Source organism: Leuciscus leuciscus (assembly GCF_965113295.1).
Source record: "Leuciscus leuciscus genome assembly, chromosome: 3".
NCBI lineage: Eukaryota > Metazoa > Chordata > Actinopteri > Cypriniformes > Leuciscidae > Leuciscus > Leuciscus leuciscus.
Window position 1 is genome coordinate 64,101,158 of NC_138727.1, and position 19,032 is coordinate 64,120,189.

The window sequence follows — 19,032 nt, forward strand, 5'->3', positions numbered from 1 at the left end:
CCTGTTTTGTTCAGTTAGTTGTTCGGTATCGTCTATGTTCTTTGTGTTATTTCCAGAGCCGTGTGATTATTACAGCACCCATGCCTGACAGTTAAAGTGGAATTAAGTGAAATCTTAAACGCAAGTCTTTCTCTTTTCTCAAAAGACAATTTCAACATTTACTCTCCTAATGCACTCCCATGCAGAGCATGCTGGGAACTATGGATTCACTATATCAATTAAAAAATGCTTCATGTTTAATATAACTTTTACTTTATGAATTTAAGAGGATTGAAGAGTGACTTTGGAAAAAATAATAGAATTATATGTTGCTATTTTTAACCTAAAGGCAGAAATTGTATTCATAGTTGATGACACTTCTGTGATAGAATTTCATTTTCTTTGTTTTATGTTTTTCAGCTAATGTCCTACTCACTACAGTCAGGTAAGTCTGGATATTTAGATTTCAGAAATGTTTTTCTGAACACATACAACTTCAATTCTAATTATTTTAATTAGACATTGGGCCAGCCCAATTTCTCAATATTAGTCATGATCTTTTCCAACAAATACAGAGTGGAGAACTGAAACTGAAGTTATGAGCAGAGCAAATAGTTCATTCATTTATTGAAAGCTTTTTTGAAAAGGCACACAGTGTGTTTCATAAAAAAATCATTTTATTAACCAGTGACATTATAGAGAACGTAAAGGAAGCACAAAATTAATAAAGAATGAAAACATATTCATAGACATTATTGAGAGCTGCACACAGACATTTTATTTCAGCACTATGATAAAATAGATCACACAATGTTATACGAGAGCAACATTTAATGAAAAATTAGACGTATTAATCTGAGTTTACTTAAACAGAGATGACCAAATTATACAACATAAAATGTTCACAATCATAATATATACAATAATTCAGTATTTAAATTTTATTTAAATTTGTTATAGTATTTGGTTGTGATAGAGTTGTTTGAAATACTCCTGATGGACTGAAAATAATTCACTTGTCATTTCATTCCTTCACAATGGTCAAAAGCAGTGTCTCTCAACCCTGTTCCTGGAGGCAAACCGACACTACACATTTTCAAACACACCTGATTTAACGCAAAAGCTCATTAGTAAAGACTCTATACCTTAAAATAGGGAAATATTTGAGGAGACAGCCACTTGTATTGATGTCTAAAACCATAGTGTAGGGCAGTCATTCGATCCCACAATGCACTGCAATAATGAGTGTACAACAGATGTACGCTCAACGACTAGAGAATACCCATAATGCACTGAGATGGTCGTGCTGAATAAATTCCTGCATCTATCCAGAAGTAGTAGTAGTACTACTACTACTACTACTACTACTACTACACGAAGACCGTTTTCAAAAACTTGCACTTTGAAAGCCGTTTCCAAAACTTTATGTCTTCAGGCGCCCAAAACGCTGTTGTCGCGTAAATGAACGACCAAAACGCATAAACAGTTTTACGTTTTTAGTTGAAAACGGTGTTGTGTAAACAGCCCCTTAGACACACGCTCTCTCACACACACACACACACACACACACACACACACACACACACACACACACACACACACACACACACACACACACACACACACACACACACACACACACACACACACACACACACACACACACACACACAAAAACAAACAGCAAAATTGCCAGTGTTAATTGAACACTGCTCAGTGTTTATATGGGCTCTTGGCCCTTAAATCATTAACTTTAGATTTAGTTTGGCTGCTGTAACTGAGATATAACAGCCAGAGGAACAAAGAGAAAAGTTATCTGATAGTGTTGGTTGTGTTTTAACAATCATTTTTTGACCTGAATCACTGAACTCATTTAGAGCCTATAATTTCTGAGTTAGGTTTACTTTATTGATTATAGCAGCACTGTCCTTGTACAGCATAATATTTTTATCATTTTATCAATGTAATCCAAAGGATTTCTTAAAAGTTGTTTGAGGCTTAGGACGTTCCAATTAACCCCATTGCATGGGAGGCCCTGTCCCAAATTTCACACTAGTGGTCTTGTGAACTTACGATGGCTATGCAGCAGATTTCTAACCGACAGTAAAAGCGGCGTTACGTCAACAAAGTGAGAATCGCGAGGGATTAGTGTTACATTTGGGCCAGAGCCGGTACCGCCAATAGTGGGCACTCGTGCAATGTAAGCAATGACGCGGTGCATCTGAGTGAACGAGACGGAGGGAAGTAAGTGAGAAAAGGGCATACAAAATGAAGTAGACCTGAAATGAATGGGTGAGAGAAGGGAAACATCCAAAACAGTGTTGTAGTGTTTGTGTGCCTCCAGGAACAACACTGAGAAACACCGGTCTAGTTTTAATAATCGAATGCATTTATAGCTGCTACAACTCTTCTCTGTCTGTCATCTCTGAACATCTGCTTTCTCTTGGGTCTATTTATACAGTTTCCTTATGTAAGGTGTTCCTCCATTAAAAAAGAACATTTTTTCTATCATTTTCAGCAGTTCTGTGGCCTGATCTCGATTATCTCTGTTCTCATTGTTGAATGCGTGATATCTGCCATAACACGTCAGAATTAGTTGCTGTAGATCTTTGCTTTTGCTGATGTATTCCTCTACTGGTTTACCCTTCAGTGCATCAGCGTGAGTGAACAGAATGATGGTGTACTTTACAGCTTCTTCTCCAAAGTTCTTCTGAATCCATTTCACAGCATTTATCTCCTCCTCTGTTAATTTTACACCTAATCTCAAGACCAGCAGGAACGCGTGAGGACCAGGAGCAGACAGGTTGGTACACTCATATATTAAAGTTTGCAGGTTTCTATGAATAGCTGAAGTGTCTAACAGGCCGGGACAGTCAGTAACTGAGATTATTTGTCCAGCAAAGAATGCCACTTGTGTCTCACATCTCATTGTAACTGAAACCATAGAGTTTTCCACTTTAAATGCATCTCTGCCCAAGATAGTGTTTCCTGCTGCGCTCTTTCCACCTCCAGTTTTACCCATTAGAATGATCCTGAGATCTGTTACAATTAGGGAATTTAGTTATATTCAATACAGTTGATTTTGCAACATATAGCCTACTTTTATTTATGTATGACTTTAAGTATTTGACAAATATGAAATAAATATTGTGTAAATCACAAAACATCTTAGATATTATGTTCATTGTCTGTATTATAACAGAATAATATTCTATAATATAATACTGTGTGTGTGTAATAATGATTGTGTTAAAACACAACCAACACCATCAGATCACCTTTTATCGTTGTTCATCTGGCAGTTATAACTCAGGTACAGCAGCCAAACAAAATCTAAAGTTAATGATTTAAGGGTCAAGAGCCCAACTAATGCCAACACTGATCACCATAAGGGTGACTTAACATCAGGTGTCTTCAATGTTAGCAATAAAAAATAAAGAGTTCTTAATTCATCTTTGACGTCTGTCTGTTATTCAGATATTTTTTTGTAAAAAAAAAAAAAAAAATGTTGTAAATTTTACTCATTTTAAATGGTTAACTTTTAAGGAATTAATTTGATTAATTATTACTCAATTCTAATTTGTTAAATTTAATTAATAATATTGCTTGTAATCTGTTGCCACAATTTTATTGAGTAGATATAGCGTATTCATTCATATCTTGTGAGAGAAATGTCCAATTTTCACACAAAATAAATTAGTGTAGTTGGAAAACAGGACATTTTGGGGACACCTGCCAATTTCCTGATTCTAGGGGTCATTATAAGTAAAGAAAGACTTTTGAACTGTTGGCATTTTCTGCAAAAAACTATACCAACAGCACCAGCAGTTTACTGTATGTTCCTTCAAATTTAGCATTTTCTCCACTATACTCTAAACAGTTTGGTCATCAATAATTGCATTTGTAGCTAAATTTATATAATTTAAAAGGCACAAAATTAGTCACCTCAAGCTTATTTTGTACTCTTTTGAGTGATATTGTTGACACTCTTGTTTACTTTGTTTTGTCTACTGATACAGAAGAACAGCATTAAAATAAATGTTGTGTAGGAAGGTTTTAGCTCACCTGGACGTTTACCTGCCATTTCTAAATTAGTCCCGTGTTTGAGTCTCCACCTGTAGAATAAATCAGTGAACAGTTGTTCATGTGGTTTCCGCTTCTGATTTAACAGCAAATGTCTGGCATTTACACAGTCAAAATGACGTGTTCTTAATAACATGTGATGATTTTTTGGTTACCTCGTATATTTCTCGAATGTTGTGGTAAGAATTGTTTTAACCAAAACAACACAGCCGAGGACTGCGCTAGTGAAGCAAAGTGAAACTATCTTCACATTTTTGGCAGCCTCTGTCCAACTGTCAGGTGACTATCTGAGCAAGGTTTGTGATTGGACAAAGTTAACATGGGGTCAAAGCAGTTTATCTGAGTTAAAAATATTGTTAAAAATAATATTTATATAGGCTATTATTGATTATTATTGAAAAAAATCATTTTAAAATACAATTTTAACCATTCTAATATGATTTTTTATATTTTAGAATACAAATCTAAATGATTAATTGTTTTACTCTTTTAAAAATGGAAATCTTTATTTTGATACCTATGAGTGCATATTGTATTGCATCAGTAAAATAATGTTTTGGTTAAAAAATAACATTAGGCCTTGGTTCAATTAGGATCTTTAAGCAGCTTTAATAAACATGTCTTAGAAAAAAACATTACTGGTGTGCTTCTTGAGACAAAACATTGACACTGACATATTTTCATTTTTTCTTTACAGCTAAAACCTAGCTTACAGACTTTTGTTATAAGAACGTTCTCCAAATATTCAGTGTTGGTTAATTTTGATGTAAAATTCAACATTATAGGAACGTTGATTTCTAACATTACAAGAACATAAAAATGTCCAGTTTCCTTAATGTTACTAGAATGTTATTTAAAGGTTAGTGTGATGTTCCTGAAACATTCTTTCAATCATCTTTCGAAAGAGTAATAAGAACACAAGCTACAACTTTATTCAGACACAGCCTTAGATGAACTGAAGATAAAAGACATTAACTCTCTGAAGATCTGATTAAACAACTCCACAAACAGCATTACCAGCTTCACTTATTACTAACCAGACTGACTTTATTTCTGTCACACGTCAACAGAAGATCTTATTGAGAATAAACAGAGGTTTAGATGTTGATGTCTTATTAAAAATGTTTCGTTTGAGGTCACCATCATGGAGATCAGTGTTGTGCTCTCGACCCTTGACTTTCTTTCTTTTAAATAGTTTTGGACAATCTTTCATTCATTTCTTCAGTTACAATTGATTTTTTAGTACATTAATTGAGTTCATTACCTCTTTCAACTTCAGTGAAAGCAATTGTTTAATAGGCGTCCTTTGTAATTAAACCAGACATGTCTGGTTAGTAATAGTGAAGCTGGTAATGCTGTTTGTGGAGTTGTTTAATCAGATCTTGAGAGAGTTAATGTCTTTTATCTTCAGTTCATCTAAGGCTGTGTCTGAATAAAGTTGTAGTTTGTGTTCTTATTACAATTTCGAAAGATGATTGAAAGAATGTTTCAGGAACATCACACTAACCTTTCAATAACATTCTAGTAACATTAAGGAAACTGGACATTTTTATGTTCTTGTAATGTTAGAAATCAACGTTCCTATAATGTTGAATTTTAAATCAAAATTAAGTTGAAAGAACGTTTGAGGAACATTATACCTTTTAAAACACGTTCCTCTAACGTCAAGAAAACTGGACATTTTTCACGTTCCCAGAACCAACACTGAATATTTGGAGAACGTTCTTATAACAAAAGTCTGTTAGCTGGGAACATGCATTTTAGTCTGGGACTATAGACTTTATAGCCTTTTCTGTGAAACCGGGGGTTAATGTTCACTAAATGTTGCAATTTATCGCCAGCATTTTATGCCTATTTTTCTTCACTCTTTTATATTATATGATCATTGTTTTATGATGCATTGTAAAGTATGTTATTCATGAGCTGATGTATACTTAGTACTATAAAAATAAACTTTAACTTTGACTTTGATAAGAATAAGAGAGAACAAAGCAGTTTATGTGTGGTAACCTAAATATTAACCTTTCGATTCTCTACAAGAGGTGCATGGTATTAAGAAATGGAAATAAAAATCACTTTGGATTACCTTTATCCTATTCAAATTAAATCAAATTAATTATGTTATTTTAGATGACCTATGACTGTTTGGCTGCATTAATGCATTTAGCAGACACTTTTATCCAAAGTAACTTACATTTCATTCAAGGTCATTTCATACATTCCCTGGGACTGTTAATGCACTCAGAAATAATATGAATGTATTTTGATTAAGGGCAGGATTTCCATCCAATAAATATGTAAAGCCATAACTCACACATTTGCAATGATATAATTGAGTTGGTCCAACTTAACTTGATCAAATAAAACAATTCAGCAATTAAATGGTTACTGTCACGGTTATGTTTAGTTTCTTTCCCCCAGTTTCACAGACAAGGCTTAAGATAGTCCCAGACTAAAATGCAAGTTTGAGCTGTTTTAACTGAAAGTAACTTACTCTGGCCTATCTTAAAATATGTCAGTGCAATTGTTTTGTCTCGAGATTCACACCAGAAATGTTTTTTTTTCTTTTCTTCTAAGGCACGTTTATAAAAGCTACTTAAATGTCCTAATTAAACTAAGGCCTAATCCTGGCGGAGTCTAAACCCTGTCTGTGAAACCAGGCCTTTGTGCCTTAGGGGCTGTTTACACTACACTGTTTTCAAATAAACACTGAAGACTTTTTGTGCGTTTTGGCCGTTCATTTACACGACAACAGCGTTTTGGTGGTCCGAGTTTCAAAGTTATCATCCTTCTAATGACTGCACTAATAAAATAATGCATATGAGCATAAGATCCAGCAATATTATAACAGTCAGTTAGAAGATTTTAACAAACATGAGCATGAAAATGTAATCTATGTTGACACACACAGACATCAACAATCAGCACAATAATCTCAACAATGGTGACAATCAATTTTTTTTAGATAAACAGATCAATTCAGAACATCACTGAAAAGCTACTAAATGTCACAACAAAAAACACAGCAAAAAAAAAATAAAAGCACATATTTAGTATTTAACAAAATAATAGGACAATTCAGCTGCATAATTTATGTTGCAATGAATGCTGGGAGTTTTGTACTATGCTGGTACCCAGCATGCATTGCAACAAGGTACTTTTGATTGTCACCATTGTTGAGATTCATATGTTGATTATTGATATCTGTGTTTATCATCTAGTGATGGGATTTATGGCTCTTTGAGGGGATCCGGATCTTGGCGATCCGTTCCTTTCAAAGAGCCGTTCAAAAGAACGGCTCTTTTGGCTCTTTTTAAATATTTAGTCAGTTTTAAGAAGCCAGCTTGGGGGCATCTCAGTTTATCCTGGAAATAATCACTGGGAGGAATTATGAGGTGAGATTTGTAGTCAAATAATTAAAACTCAGATATCACACACCAATATCTGAGTTTGAATTATTCTGAAATATTGATTATTACCTCATTTGTCATGTGCACTTGCACCACATCCCTCTGCTTAGACAGTGACATCACTATTTTGGATTTACTTTTAGTACAAAGTGTGTGTATGTGTAAAGATACGTTGACTTATGTTATTCACACAATACCTAACGACCCGCTATTACTGACGTTGGCACTGAGACAGAGAGGCACTCACACTTGTTTTTTTTTTTTGTTTTTTTTTGTTTTTTTTTTACTGGAGTAAGCGTGTGACGGCAGCGTGCACAAGTCATGGCTCCGCTCCTACCCAATGACAGAGGCACGCAGGGTTTTTTCCACTGGAGTACTCACGTGAAGGATGCGTGCACAACTATCATCATGCTGTTCGGCCAACGCATTCTCATCCCAAGTCGTCATATACTGACGCTTTTGACATTTCGTCTACATCGAACGCACATGGCACCCTTTAGTGTCAATATGAGACGCAGATAGACTATCTGCGTCTCATATTGACGCTAAAGGGTGCCATGTGCGTCCCCTATAACTGTTCTGTCTCGCGGAGGAGCTAATTTGTGTGCATCTGTGTGAAACACGCATAGGAAAAAAAGAACGACAGAAAGAACGGCTCCCCTCCAGCCGCGACTCGGCTCCCATCGTTCATGTTTATGAGCCGTTCAAAAGAATCGGTTCGTTCGCGAACGTCACAACTCTATTATCATCGTATATTAATTTTTCATGCTCATGTTTGTTAAAGTCTTCTAACTGATTGTTATAATATTGCTGGATCTCATGCTGCAGTAACACAGGGTTTGTGATGAGAATATATTAATAGTACAACACAATTGTGAGATTCAAATGACATCAGTGCATCAGGTTATTTCATGACGATTATAAAGCCATCAACAGGTAACCATCATCACCTGATCTCATTTCACTTTAGCTTTCTTTGCTGCTGCAAATGTGTTTGACAAACACACTGTCACAGCGGCCAAAGAAGACAATAGATATAATAAGAGTTAAGAGCCCAACTAATGGAAACACTAATCACTCTTATAGTGACTTCAAATGAAACACATTAGAGTTAAACCTCTGTTAATTCTCAATAAAACTTCTGTAGACGTCTGAGAGAAATAAAGTCAGTCTGGTTAGTAATAGGTGAAGCTGGTAATGCTGTTTGTGGAGTTGTTTAATCCTCCTCTGCTGAGATCTTCACAGATTTAATGTCTTCTTTTCTCTTCAGTTGATTTCATCTTAGACTGTGTCTGAAGTCAGTTGTAGTTCTTGTGTTTCTGTTCATCTCTTTTCTGTTCTCTTCTTTCCTTCAGTGATTCTGCTTGTTATTTTTTTTTTATTTTTTTTATTTATTTATTTTATTTGAAAAACAAAAGGGACAGTACATATTAATGAACATTTTCGCAAATGTAAATATGTCAGATTATAGCCTTAGGCTAATTTCCATCTGCAGACCCCCTGGCAGGTTGGTGTTACACACAAATTAATAAATACATACAGATACACTATACACTACACTACAAATAAGGACAAGAACAGTGATCACATCATGTTAGAACAAACAATAACAACAAGAGTGGACAACAAAGGACAATTTCGCACATGCCCTGACTGACCTGATATTGCACTCACCCGCATTACACTGACCCCTATTGCACAACCCATGTTATACTAACTTTTATTGCACGACCCGTATTACACTGATAATTGTATCACTTTTTGTAATGCACTAACTCTGTTTTACATCTGATATATAATGATTAACTAAACATGATCACATATTTGTGTGTCCCTCAGCCACACTTTTAAATGACTCCTAAAGGTAGGAAGACTTGTGCTTTCCCTCATTGACAGTGGAATACTATTCCAGAAGCTCACTCCCTGATATGACAGGACATTCTGTGAAAAGGCGGTCCGCCTAAATGCCAAGTTACAATCACCTCTCATAGTGGCTCTAGTCACCCGAGACCCGGCAACACTGCTAGACTTTTGTTTAATAAAATCACTTAATGGTGGAGGCGCCAGACCATGTATAACCTTGTAGATTAGACAGGCTGATTTAAATAATTTGAAATTAGCAAAATTTAAAAACTTATATTTATCTAAAATTTGACAATGGTGATATGACGAAGGTTTCTTGTCTAATATTTTCAATGCTCTTTTGTAGCATACTTCAATTGGCCCAATAGCAGCATGACTCGTATAGGACCAACTTGTGATACAGTACTCAATATGAGCCAGTATCATAGAGTGCAGGAATGTAATTGCTGCTGTATCCGTTAATGATGTACGAATATGTCTAAAGTTCCGTATATTAACATTTACAGTTTTCACTACTTTTTTAACGTGTTTTTTAAAGGATAATTTCGAGTCTATTACCACTCCCAAATACTTAAATTCCTCAACATTAAGCAATTCTTGTCCACCCAAGCGAACTTTTACTGCGGCCACGGTTGTTTTAGGTTTACTAAAAAACATTGATACAGTCTTTTTAACATTAAGGCACAGGCATGAATCATTCAGCCATTTTTGTAAGTCATTTAATGCTAATGAAAGCTGATGGGCTGCATCATCAGCACTTTTTGCTTGTGTAAAAATTACCGTATCGTCTGCGTACATAATCGTGTCCACATTTTTGCACACATTGGGCAAGTTATTTACATAAAGTGAAAATAGCAGGGGTCCTAAAATTGATCCCTGAGGGACACCTTGCGTATAGTGAATGTAGGGTGACTTACTATTCTTTATTTGCACGCATTGTTTTCTTTCTGACAGATAAGACTCTATCCATTTAACGGTTTGATTGCTGAAGTTAAATGTTGACAGTCTAGACAAGAGCTTAAGGTGATTCACAGTATCAAACGCACGCTTAAAATCAACAAAAACAGCCGCAACATAACTGTTTTTGTCTAGATAAGACTTCACCTTCTCAACAAAAACACAGACAGCCGTTTCAGTTGAGTGAAGAGATCGAAATCCGAATTGCATAGGGTGCAAACCCGGATTAGAATCATTAAGATGTGCAACAATAGAGTTAGCAACCCACTTTTCTGCTATCTTTGAGAAGATAGGGAGTATGCTAATAGGTCGATAATTAGCAGGGTCTAATTTATCACCCGATTTATATATTGGTATGACATTTGCCACCTTCCAACTCAAAGGGACTACTGCCTGCGTGATTGATAAATTAATCAGATGGGTCACAGGCACCAAGATACAAGATTTGTAATGCTTCAAAAAATTGGTATCAAATCCAAACACATCCCTTGCTTTAGAACTTTTCAATTTAGAGATTATGTTTTCTACTTCATTTTCTGTAATTATTTGAATATTAAACTTAAAATTTTGAGTTGAGGCATCCATATGGGGGTCGGTGTTGCCAATATTTTGTTGAGAGTCACAAGAATTAAAAAACAATTGTGCAATCTCATCAATGGTACTTTGGAAATAATCATTTAATTTAGTTGCTAGGCTGAGAGGCTCTGATACCAATTCATTGGCAAATTTGAGTTCAAGGTCTTTATCAGCATTGTGCTTACTTTTACCAAGGAGTTTATTAATATTTTCCCAAATTAGCTTACAATTTCCTTTGGCACCATTAATTACAGTCATGAAAAAATTTGCTTTTGCCATTCTCAAAGTTTGTGTGACTTTATTCCTTGCGGATACAAAATTTAATCGACCAGTAATTAATCCAAATTGTAATGATTTTTTAAGTAATTTGTCTCTGAGTGTCATAAGCTGTTTACACTCACTATTGATCCAAGGCAAGGAATAAACTCGTTTCTTTAAATGACCCGCTTTCTGAAACTGAGACAGAACCCCTTTAATAGAGGAGTATAGTAGATCACAACATTTATTAGTGTCATCACAAGATAGTATGCTAGACCAATCAAGATTATTTAGAGCTGCAGTTAAACGTTGTTCTTGGCTCTTTGGAATAAATGTTTGTTTTATATTAATGCTTTTACTGACACTTCTCAATCGTTTTTTAGTCAGCTTTCTAGAAAAGAATATGGCATTGTGGTCAGACAAGCCAGTGAAGAAATTATATGTTTTTATCATTCTATCTAGTTTGTTAGAGAACACCAGGTCTATTAGAGTTTTAGAGCGATTTGTTATTCTAGTGGGATCACTGATCATTTGTGTTAGTCCAAAATTATCTGTAATTTCTTTCAGTTTCTTTCTGTCACTTTTGTTGTCCCAATTTACATTTAAGTCTCCCATTAGAATAACCTCATTATTAAAGTCACAACAACTCAGAAGTGCCTTAAATTGATCATAAAAATCTACTTTTGCTGAAGGTGGGCGATAAAGACATAAAACAGTAAATGACATTTCTGCTGAGAGTGACACTTTAACTCCAACACATTCAATAGTGATTTCATTAGGCCAAATTATTTGTGTACATTTTAAAGAGTCCTTCATATACAGTAACACCCCTCCCCCCTTTCCTTGATGCCTATCCTTTCTAAAGACATTGTAGCCTTGTAATGATACCACTGCTTGTGGGGAAGAGGGTTTAAGCCAAGTTTCTGAAAGTCCCAAGAAATCTACATTTGAGTTAATGAGAAGATGCTCCAATTGTTCCCTCTTACGGGCCATACTGCGTATGTTCAGATGGCCACCTAAGAGCCCTTTGTTTTTACACTGTGGATCCCATATAGTCCTGGCTTGATTAAGAGTCTGAAATAACTTACACGATCGATGTTTTTTAAATACAGGGTTCCTCTGTGTACGCATGGGTGTGATGGGTTGTGGTGACATACTGGGCTTAGTTGTAATAGGGTCCTGCAGTGGTGGTGTTAGTCCAGAGAGCTGCTGTAGCCCAGGTAGCAGAGGTGGTGTTATCCCAGGTAGCAGAGGTGGTGTTAGCCCAGGTAGCAGAGGTGGAATTAGCCCAGGAAGCTGCTGTAACCCAGGTAGCAGTGGTGGTATTAGCCCAGGGAGCTGCTGTAGCCCAAGTAGCAGAGGTGGTGTTAGCCCAGGGAGCTGCTGTAGCCCAAGTAGCAGAGGTGGTGTTAGCCCAGGGAGCTGCTGTAACCCAAGTAGCAGAGGTGGTGTTAGCCCAGGGAGCTGCTGTAGCCCAAGTAGCAGAGGTGGTGTTAGCCCAGGGAGCTGCTGTAGCCCAAGTAGCAGAGGTGGTGTTAGCCCAGGGAGCTGCTGTAGCTCAAGTAGCAGAGGTGGTGTTAGCCCAGGGAGCTGCTGTAGCCCAAGTAGCAGAGGTGGTGTTAGCCCAGGAAGCTGCTGTAACCCAGGTAGCAGTGGTGGTATTAGCCCAGGGAGCTGCTGTAGCCCAAGTAGCAGAGGTGGTGTTAGCCCAGGGAGCTGCTGTAGCCCAAGTAGCAGAGGTGGTGTTAGCCCAGGGAGCTGCTGTAGCCCAAGTAGCAGAGGTGGTGTTAGCCCAGGGAGCTGCTGTAGCCCAAGTAGCAGAGGTGGTGTTAGCCCAGGGAGCTGCTGTAGCCCAAGTAGCAGAGGTGGTGTTAGCCCAGGGAGCTGCTGTAGCTCAAGTAGCAGAGGTGGTGTTAGCCCAGGGAGCTGCTGTAGCCCAAGTAGCAGAGGTGGTGTTAGCCCAGGTAGCAGAGGTGGAATTAGCCCAGGAATCTGCTGTAACCCAGGTAGCAGTGGTGGTATTAGTCCAGGGAGCTGCTGTAGCCCAAATAGCAGAGGTGGTGTTAGCCCAGGGAACAGCTGTGGCTGTTGCACCTGACTTAAAACAGGTCCAGGGTTTTGCTCAACATCACCAGCCAGAAGTATTATCATCAAAAGATTCACAACCCCAGGGAATGATCTAGATGCTGTTTGATCAAGTTTACCTGGGGGCGGCCTAGCATGTCCACAATCCAGGATTCTTGCATACAGAAGATGTTGACTCCTCTTTGCAGGGTAGAGAGTTAAGTTATCCATTTTCCTTGGACACGTTAAACTCAAGAGGAGGTAGAAGAACAGGAGAAGACCAGACAAGCATGGCAAATTCCAAGGGTTTTTTATATACTTTTGTGGCAGACACACAGGACCTGCCAAACACTGTGGCTGCACCCTGGCGGCCATCTTGCAGGCTTAACATCAGTTAACAGGCTTATTAAGGGTGAGATGACTCCATATTAAATATACACAGATTTTGTGGCTCGGATAAGGTCCAGTTGTGGTTTATTTCTTTGCTCTTGGCTGACATGTGGCATTGCTATGGCCTGCTTGTGGCCCAGATCTGGCAAACAGGAGCGGTCCGCCCAAGTGCCGTCATTCCACGCCCAAGTGGACCAGATCATCTTTCCACATGTGCCAGATGTGGGCCGGATCTGGGCCGACACAATGTTGCTATGTGGGGATTCAGAATGCTGCAGCTCGTCTCGTCTTCAACGAGCCCAAAAGGGATTTTCCCTTAATCCTCCCTTGTCTGGCTTATGCTACTCTGAGCAATGCCTGCACTTTGTATTTTGAGCACTTTTTGCCTCTTCACGATGACACGCTTAATTTAGTCCTAATTTGTAAGTCGCTTTGGATAAAAGCGTCTGCTAAATGACTAAATGTAAATGTAATTAATTGAGTGATGATTGAGCATTATTGAAGACACCTGATGTTAACAAGCAGAATCACTGAAGGAGAAAATCACAAATTCTAAGTCACACTAATGGTGATCAGTGTTGGCTTTAGTTGGGCTCTTGACCTTTAAATTATTAACTTTAGATTTTGTTTGGTTACTGTAACTGAGTTACAACGGCCAGATGAACAAAGAGAAAAGGTGATATGATGGTGTTGGTTGTGTTTTTACATAATAATTATTTGACATGAAACACTGAACTCATTGAGAGCATAATTTCGAGGTAGGTTTCGCTTATGGATTATAGCAGCACAGCATACATTTTTTTTTCCTTTTCAATGAAATCCAAAAGACTTCTTAATAATTGTTTAATCACTCACTCTCACTCGCACGCACGCTCGCACGCACGCACGCACGCACACACCTAGCGTATGAATCTCAGCAATGGTGACAAACAGATCACCTCTGATCATAAGCTCATTATTTATTCATGCAGCAATGCATGATGGGAGCCATGAATGAGTTTTGATTGGTGGCACCCAGAATGCACTGCAACATGCTTTATAATTGTCACCATTGTTGAGATTCACAGGCTGATTCTTGATGTCTGTGTGTCAAAAAAAACAAAAAAAAACAGTATTTGTTAAAGAATAACTTTTAATAAATCATTTGCATTAATAATGTTAAATTATTATGCTGTATAAGGAGAGAGTACTATAAACATTAAAATAAACCTAATTCAGAATTTAGGCTCAATATGAGTTCAGTGATTCAGATCAAATGATGTGAAATAATTTTTTTATGTTAAAACACAACCAACACAATCAGGTCATCTTTTTAATTTGTTCATCTGACAGTTATAACTCAGGTACAGCAGCCAAACTAAATCTAAAGTTAATGATTTAAGGGTCAAGAGCCCAACTAATGCAAACACTGATCATCATAATGGTGATTCTTCTTTCTTCTCCTTCAGTGATTCTGCTTGTTAACATCAGGTGTCTTCAATAATGCTCAATCATCACTCAATTAATCACTTAATTATCTCATTAACTTTAACACTGCTTCAGTGTTACTTATAACACCCTGTAGTGTGGACTCATATAAACACTGAGAGTGTTAATTTAACACTGGGGATTTTGCTGTGTACTTAGTAGTTAATTATACACATTTTGCATCAGGATGAATGCCTTGAATGAAAATCATTATACCTCAATAAAGTATCAATAAAATGTTATTAAAGTTACAATAGTTTGACTATTGTTATTAAGTTAAATATACTAGAGTAAAATAATTTGATCTAAACCAACTAAATTGGATTGACCCATCTAAACTGATACATTTTTAATGAAATAAATTAAATTGTGTGAAAACATTTCTTCAATTAAATAAAACTAATGCATTTATTTTTGAGTGCATATACACCAAGGTGGAAAAGGATATTCATCATGTAAAACAAAAAAAAATATCAAACATATTAAGTAATTTTACGTAGCTGGAGAAATCAGGTTATATCTACTGACAGTTATGCTTCAGTAAACCCTTGTTTTTCAGATTCAGTTATCATCAGTAATCTTAAATCATTTATTTCATTTCAACAAAGTTATTTTAGATGTTACCACACAGCAAAAACTCCAGTGTTAAATTAAGTGGTTGATATAGTGATGATTGAGCATTATTGAAGACACCTGATGTTAACAAGCAGAATCACTGAAGGAGAAAATCTCCTTTTTAAGTCACCATTATGATGATCAGGGTTTGTTTTAGTTGGGCTCTTGACCCTTAAACTGATAACTTTAGATTAATTTGGCTGTTATAACTTAATTATAAAAGCCAGTTGAACAAAGAGAAAGTGTGATCAGATGTTGTTGGTTATGTTTTCACATAATCATCATTCAGTGCCTTATTTTCGACTTAGATTTATATTGTTGATTTTAAAGTCACTGTGATTCTACAGAATAAGATCCAGCATTTTCAACATAATACAAAGGATTTATAAAAGTTCTAAAGTTTTGCAGCGGTGATGTCATCTTCTCCTGCAGTTGCTTTGCACTTTCTGGAGCGTCTGTTGCTTTCCTATCTACTATCTATAATAACACCAATTCCTTGGACTGCAGCTGCACGTGTAATCATTCTCCTGCTGCTGCGGGGATGGTGATGTCATCTCCTGCAGCTGCGGGGATGGTGATGTCATCTCTTGCAGCTGCGGTGATGGTGATGTCATCTCTTGCAGCTGCGGTGATGGTGATGTCATCTCTTGCAGCTGTGGTGATGGTGATGTCATCTCCTGCAGCTGCGGTGATGGTGATGTCATCTCTTGCTGCTGCGGTGATGGTGATGTCATCTCTTGCTGCTGCGGTGATGGTGATGTCATCTCTTGCAGCTGCGGTGATGGTGATGTCATCTCTTGCTGCTGCGGTGATGGTGATGTCATCTCTTGCAGCTGCGGTGATGTTATATTCTCCTGCAGCTGCGGTGATGGTGATGTCATCTCCTGCAGCTGCGGGGATGGTGATGTCATCTCCTGCTGCTGCGGGGATGGTGATGTCATCTCCTGCAGCTGCGGGGATGGTGATGTCATCTCTTGCAGCTGCGGTGATGGTGATGTCATCTCTTGCAGCTGCGGTGATGGTGATGTCATCTCTTGCAGCTGTGGTGATGGTGATGTCATCTCCTGCAGCTGCGGTGATGGTGATGTCATCTCTTGCTGCTGCGGTGATGGTGATGTCATCTCTTGCTGCTGCGGTGATGGTGATGTCATCTCTTGCAGCTGCGGTGATGGTGATGTCATCTCTTGCTGCTGCGGTGATGGTGATGTCATCTCTTGCAGCTGCGGTGATGGTGATGTCATCTCTTGCAGCTGCGGTGATGGTGATGTCATCTCTTGCTGCTGCGGTGATGGTGATGTCATCTCTTGCAGCTGCGGTGATGGTGATGTCATCTCCTGCAGCTGCGGTGATGTCATATTCTCCTGCAGCTGCGGTGATGTCATCTTCTCTTGATGCCAAATACAAAATCCACATAAAACTATAATACATAGAATTATTTTGCTTTTTATATTTGTCGCCTTCCTTGCAATCCCACATGCAACCGTTACCATGTTTGTCTCTTTCTTTTTCTGAGTTGTTCTGAACATCTCAAGAGTGTAATGATTCATTTCATTTTCCTCCATCAGTGCATCAATCTTGTTCATCAGTTCTGTGACCTGCTCTTGACTCTTTCTGTCCTCGTTGTTGAAGGAGTGATATCTGCCACCACAGCTGCCAACGATTTCCATTAAATTGTTGCTGTTATTGATGTACTCGTCCACAGGCTTTCCCTTTAGCTGATCAGCGTGAGTGAACAGAATGATGGTACGACACAAAGCTTCTTTTCCAAAGTTCTCCTGAATACATTTCACTGCATCTCTCTCCTCTTTTGTGAATCTCACACCCAGCTTTAGCACCAGCAGAAACACATGAGGACCAGGAAAAGACATTTCTACACACTTTTCTATTTCAGCCTTCAGTTGCTGTTCTGTCACAGCTGTATTAAATAGTCCTGGAGTGTCAATTATAGAGACGGTCTTTCCACCCACATTTCCTTCCTGTTTCTCACACAATTTATTGGATGAATGTATAAAATCAACGACTTCAAATGCTTCTCTGCCCAGGATGGTGTTTCCTGTGGCACTTTTTCCTGATCCACTTTTACCCAGAAGAACAATCCTCAGATCACACTCTACAAATAAAAAATAAGAAATAAAAACGTTTTAAAATGTACAAGCAAATATACATTCATATCCGGTCAATGATAATGTAACTTGATCAATGAATGATTAACAGCTAGTATTTGATTCAGTTAATTTCTAATTCAAAGTAATCAGTCATGCCAATAATGCTGATATAACCCAGATAGCAACATTGTGACGTCCCAGATCCGGGCCGAAATAATGTGGCTATCTGGGAACCCTTCCTTGAAACAACTTTATAATGGATATTTATGGATATTTAACAGTTGTTGTTTTTTCTCTAGATTTTGTATAATATTCTATTCAAAATTCAATATTGGAGAATGATTTGCCCTTTAAGACATTTGTTGTTGAAGAGGACTTTGTCATTTATTTTGCATGACTCTCTCTCTCCTTTTTCATATCTACTGTCATATCAGATTTAGTCGAGTTGCAATGAGTCTGCAACATTATCAGTGATATATAAGCATTTACTGAAAAGAAATGCACAGTAAATGCAGTAAATGCACACTACATTTGTAGTATAGTCATATTCAAAGATTGATGTTTAAGTTAGACAATTAAAAAACATGCTTTAAAATCAAACCTGAACGCTTTGACTAAAATAATAAGAGCACTTTAAAATATCATTTTTTCTATTCTATTTCTATTCTATTTATCAAGAGAAAATATTATAATATTCTTATAGAGGATTTTCCCTGCATAGACTTTTCTTTTAAACATTCCTGTCATGTTAAAGCTGTCATGTAACTAAACACACAGAAATTAACTGTATTAATAGGTACAGACCTTTCTGTGTTGAAGTCATAGTTACTGTGTTGTCGTCACTGGGGTTTCTCTGCTGTCTTCTCTCTGAACTGCACAGAGTGAAAGTGCTGATGGCAGTCTAAACCTTCTGTTGAAAACCTCACTATGATCATGTGACTGCAGCTTCCTGAGACTGTTCAGTTTCTCTATTGATTTGGTGATTATATGCTCACATTCATTATACTTTAAATTCTCAAACACACAAAATACACAGTGACCTATATGGAATCTTCATACTTGTTTACTTGTAGTTACACAAGCATTTTTCCCCTCACAGACTTTGAATACACACAGCTAAACACACCACTTGAGGGCGCTATAAACGTGCACTTAAGCAAACCTTGCCAGCTGTGTGCAAATCAGTGTTGCCAGATTAGAAATGTCGAAGTATCGTACCAAAACCTCAAAATTATCGTTTTTTGAGAAAAATTATCGTACACGAA

General features: G+C 37.4%; 1 protein-coding gene across 1 annotated transcript; it reads right to left on the bottom strand.

Annotated features, from left to right (window-relative positions):
• Window positions 1–638: 638 nt before the first annotated feature.
• On the bottom strand, window positions 639–18,654 carry LOC309495554 (uncharacterized protein). The gene is made up of 5 exons (XM_082165335.1): window positions 18,572–18,654; window positions 16,176–17,772; window positions 4,218–4,334; window positions 4,045–4,094; window positions 639–3,018 (listed from the first exon to the last, which is right to left on the bottom strand). Exons 1-5 carry the CDS (start codon window positions 18,588–18,590, stop codon window positions 2,429–2,431), a joined length of 2,373 nt encoding a protein of 790 aa, XP_082021461.1. The 5' UTR covers window positions 18,591–18,654; the 3' UTR covers window positions 639–2,428.
• Window positions 18,655–19,032: the final 378 nt, after the last annotated feature.